Here is a 4,510-nt window from a genome sequence, read left to right on the forward strand (position 1 = left end):
GACAAAACTTCACTGACCTGGTGAGGCTTGCACGTTGCTGATGGCCTGCTTCCGAGCCGGCAGCTTGTTCTGCGTGATCACAGGAGCACCTCCTAGAAATTTATTATTGTTTTATGAGAAGTGTTATGATATAATTATAACAATGTCATCAAACTAATTGTTATACTATCACAAGAAATGGATAGAGTAGTTTTCAGAAGTGTGTGTTGTTATTCTTTTTATTTATTACAAATGTTTTATTTAAGATATTACACTCGTAAAACTTTATTTTATAATTTGTTAAATTGCGTCTCAGTATGTATAATGCAGTACATCTGACGTATACTGTGACAAATTTTGTTTCAAAACTTATTTATTTGTGTTAAGCGATAATTAAATTGAATTATAATTCTGTGTAGGGCGTGTACGTGTGCGTGTGTAGGCTTGCGTGTGTAGTGTGTGTGTGTGAGCGCACCGAGCGAGGTGAGCAGCTCGCACTGCGCGCCGGCGGTGCCGGGCCGGCAGCGGCACGTGTAGTCGGAGCTGGAGCCGTCCTCGCGCGCGCACCGCCCGCCGCGCCGGCACGGGTTCGGCACGCACGGGTCCTGCACACAACCATTCATTTCACAAACAAACCCTGAATCTGAATCTTCTGAAATAAATTGTAACAAACAAGTAAACGAAAACTTAAACTTACAAACGTACGTTCGCCCGTAATTTGCATGCGACGTGTAGATGGAATACATTGTATTCAACTTATAAATATTTAATAAAATTATCGTTGCAAGTATTAATTAATTTTGTTTAATAATTGATTGCATACAAATCGTAAATAAATATACATTGTATGGACTATCTTGATGCAACTGAGTTATAGATTATGTAACAGCACAGGGGCCATAGGACATAAAGTCTAGATATTATAACTATAAGCATTATACCATAGAGCACAGTACACCATCGACGGACCCTGTATAACCATATTGACAAAAAATTTGATGTTTAACAATGACAACGTCGCACTTTTTGTTAGTTTTTAAAATAAATACAGTTAAATTAGGTCACAACTCACGGGGCGGTGGCCGGCGTCCTCCTGCGGCGAGTCGGCGGGCGGCGTTGCCGGCCCGTCGCCCGCGCAGCCCGCCGTCGCGCGCACCAGCCGCGCCGCGTTCACGAAGTCCACGCGCTTGTGGTTTATCCACGCCTCCTTCAGGCACCCTGCGCAGTTACACCTTCGTCTTACAAACCGCTTTGTATCACACGAGATCACAGAAGAATAGAGCGGTGATTAACTAAAGCGGCTCAGCGGAACACAGTGGGGTTTTAGTCGGTAGGGATGCGGCATAACACACGGTTCCTTCCCCGGGAGCCGTGGGGATCTAGGCAAGATTCCCCAACTCCAAAAAAAAGATTGACACGGGATGACGGAAATATGAAGTAGCCTTTGTTATGCGGTAGAGATCTAGTTCTCAATTGGCAAAATCATTCTGAACTAGTACGACAAAGGATAAGAGAAATATTGCCTTATAAACGTAATATACGTAATAAATTGTTGAATTTTTAAATTTTTAATTCGAAACAACGTTTTACAATGTTTTTTATTATGTACAAAATGCACTTTTTCCAAAACGTATCTAGTCAATTTTACAGTAAATATAGCTGGCTGTTAAAAATCCAGCCTGAAGTGCGTACCCTTAAAGCTGGTGATGTTCCGAAGGTGCCACTTGGAGAAGGCGTCCTTGGCGACGTCGGGCGGCACTCCGCCCAGGAACATGGGTCGCTCCAACCGCAGATACTCCTTGCTACCTGTGATCCAACATTATCCTCCTCCATTAACCGCCCACAATTGTCAGAACTAGACGGGACCACACGATACTAGACTCCCGTCTAGTTCGTCAGTAAAAGAATACACGATAAGTAAAAGAATCATCACATAGACTCTTCTTTCAGTTTATGAAGCAGGTTCCTAGAAATCTGGTGATGTTATTTGGCCTTATACGGTAGTTTATACACTATGCAAAACAAAAAGATTGTACTCGTATCAGATGGAATTCACATCAAATAAAATGGCATTTAAGGTATAAATTTAAAAACTTATAAACTACCTTCATTGATGATAGAGCGAGCGGGACCGTCGTCGACCCGCAGAGTGAAGTTCTTGCTGAGTGCGAGCAGCTCGGCCTTGTGGTACGCGCCGTCGGACACCATCTCGAAACTGCGAGAGTTGTTTGTGAAATTCAGAAGAATATACGACAAATGTAAAATAAAACTGATATGAAAATGTGAACTTTATGTACGAAACTTTAGAATTCAAACTAGTTTCATCATCTCTGTTTTATAGTTAACAGTAGTTTATTGCAATCCATTCGTCTCCTTTCGGACGAGATAGAGAGATAAAACACAATTTCATATCTAATCATAGTAAAGATAGTAAAGAAGATTCAGCCTTCCTACATAGCGAGGGTAACACAAACCTGTACATAGTGGAAGTGGGATGGTTGCCGACGTCGTAGCTGATGCGGATGCGGCCGTTGAACAGCTCCACCGCGAGGTGCTCGTTCTCACCGAAGTACATCAGCACGCCGTGCTGCTGCTTCGTGCTGAACACTGCCATAAAGTGCTTATGAGTACTCGTAACGGGTGGCGCCATCTCGTGCCCAATTTGTGATAGACGATGGAGAAAACCAATAGTGCTGCAACGTGCTTTAGGGCAGTTCTTAGGTGGTGGCGTAGCTCTATCTTGTGGCCAAATTGCCATAGAGATAACCAATAGTGCTGCAACGTGCTCATGAGTACTAGTTAGGTGGTAGCGCGGCGCCATCTTTTGGCCAATGTGTAATAGACGATGGAGATAACTAATAGTGTGGGTTATAGGCACTATACGTTTGTTGAATTTATAAAACTGACATATCGAGTGGAAGACATAATAACTACTTTAATTCGATGAGAGATCGCCAAAAATATTTTGAGTCAAACTTAGTATAACAGCAAGTGAATTCAGTGCTTTTTATAATCTAACTAACTAACTCTTACTCTTGTTAAGATATTTGAAAATGGAACTGACTTAATTTGATTATCTCTCAATGTACATTGTTTTAATTATTATAAAATTCTTCTGGAAGAAGTGGTTTTGTTCGTCCCAATATCCGAGGCTTATTTGAGCAATGCACCCTAAATCTGCTTTAGACGGTTGCGACTTCATTTCAAATCCAGCACGCTGCACAAGTGCGGATCTACCGATAGCTCTATACTGTTATACATCCTGCTAATATTATAAGCTCGAAATTTGTGCTACAAATCGCCCTGTTACCACTCCCAGATAAGCAGGCGATGAGGGATGGATTCCACTAACCCAGGGTGACGTTGGCCTGCGGGCTGGTGCGCAGCGGCTCCAACTCCACCAGCGAGTCGTTGTGGTTGAACGTGAGAGAGGTGAGGTACTCGCAGAGACGACCTGCACAATGCAAACTCAAATATTTATTTATTCAATTAGACTTCATAGAAGCACTTTTGAATCGTCATAACACAGTTTCAACATTTACCACCGGTTCGGGAAGTAGTTTCTACAGAGATGAGCCGGCAAGAGATTGCAGTTGCTCTTGTAAAATGGACGATGGATGGATGTCGTATAGCTATCGTTTTGCGTAATAATATCACTCAGTTGGCTTAATTAACTTTAGCGATTATTCTGAAGTCAATATGTTATATTTTAAAAAAGCTCCAGTTGTTTTTGATTCAAAACGTTATAAACATACAAAAATACAAAATTTTATATTATCAGTGTAGATATACTACAGACAAAGGAACGCAAAACACAAGGTGGATATGCGCAATCTTTTGGGAGGTAACACCGTGAATGCTATGTTATTCCAAAAAAAAAAAAAAAAACAAATCACGTGTCTATTCCAAGATCCCAACTATATAATAAGTAATATATTGTGCTAAACCTTATAAATTAAACGAGCAAGGCGTAAAACTTCGGTAGCAATAATAGACGACGACATACCAGAATATCCGGGGGCGCACTTGCACAGGTAGTCGTTGGCGGGCGCCAGCAGCGGACGCTCCATCATAATATCATCCTGGAAAGCAACCACTGCGCACGTTATACTTTTGCCTTGCCTTGCTAACTGGTTATTTATTTATTACACTTCAACAAAAATTTTACAGGTATGGAAACTTAAAAATTATATTAATAACAAGATAAATAAAAGAAAGAAAGTACAATTTGTTGGGCGGCCTTATCACTTAGAAGTGATCTCTTCCAGGCAACCCGGGCAAAAGGTAACAAGCATTATTAGATTATTGGCGGGTCGAGAAACAAAAGTATGAAGAAGTGTTATCAACTAAATAAAAGCTAATAAAACTAAAATTGTTGGAAATAATATGGATAAACAAATGCAGTTTTAATACTATACTTTATTGCATACTCTATGCGTACATTTTAAAATAATTGTTTTTTTTTTCAATGTTACGCAAGATCATTATTAATTATATCGTTAATTTCATTGTTTAATAGCTAATGCTGTGC

General features: G+C 40.6%; 1 protein-coding gene across 2 annotated transcripts in view; it reads right to left on the minus strand.

Annotated features, from left to right (window-relative positions):
• LOC119839031 (protein slit) overlaps positions 1-4,510 on the minus strand; it is a 43,376-nt gene that overhangs the window by 2,921 nt on the left and 35,945 nt on the right. For both annotated transcript variants that reach the window (XM_038365202.1, XM_038365201.1), the window contains 8 exons: positions 3,986-4,061; positions 3,332-3,433; positions 2,454-2,586; positions 2,085-2,194; positions 1,672-1,785; positions 1,052-1,197; positions 455-584; positions 18-92 (listed from right to left, as the gene is read on the minus strand). In XM_038365202.1, coding sequence (XP_038221130.1) covers positions 18-92; positions 455-584; positions 1,052-1,197; positions 1,672-1,785; positions 2,085-2,194; positions 2,454-2,586; positions 3,332-3,433; positions 3,986-4,061 — 886 coding nt within the window. The remainder of the gene's footprint in view (positions 1-17; positions 93-454; positions 585-1,051; positions 1,198-1,671; positions 1,786-2,084; positions 2,195-2,453; positions 2,587-3,331; positions 3,434-3,985; positions 4,062-4,510) is intronic.

This window comes from Zerene cesonia, unplaced genomic scaffold (genome assembly GCF_012273895.1).
Source record: "Zerene cesonia ecotype Mississippi unplaced genomic scaffold, Zerene_cesonia_1.1 Zces_u007, whole genome shotgun sequence".
Lineage (NCBI taxonomy): Eukaryota > Metazoa > Arthropoda > Insecta > Lepidoptera > Pieridae > Zerene > Zerene cesonia.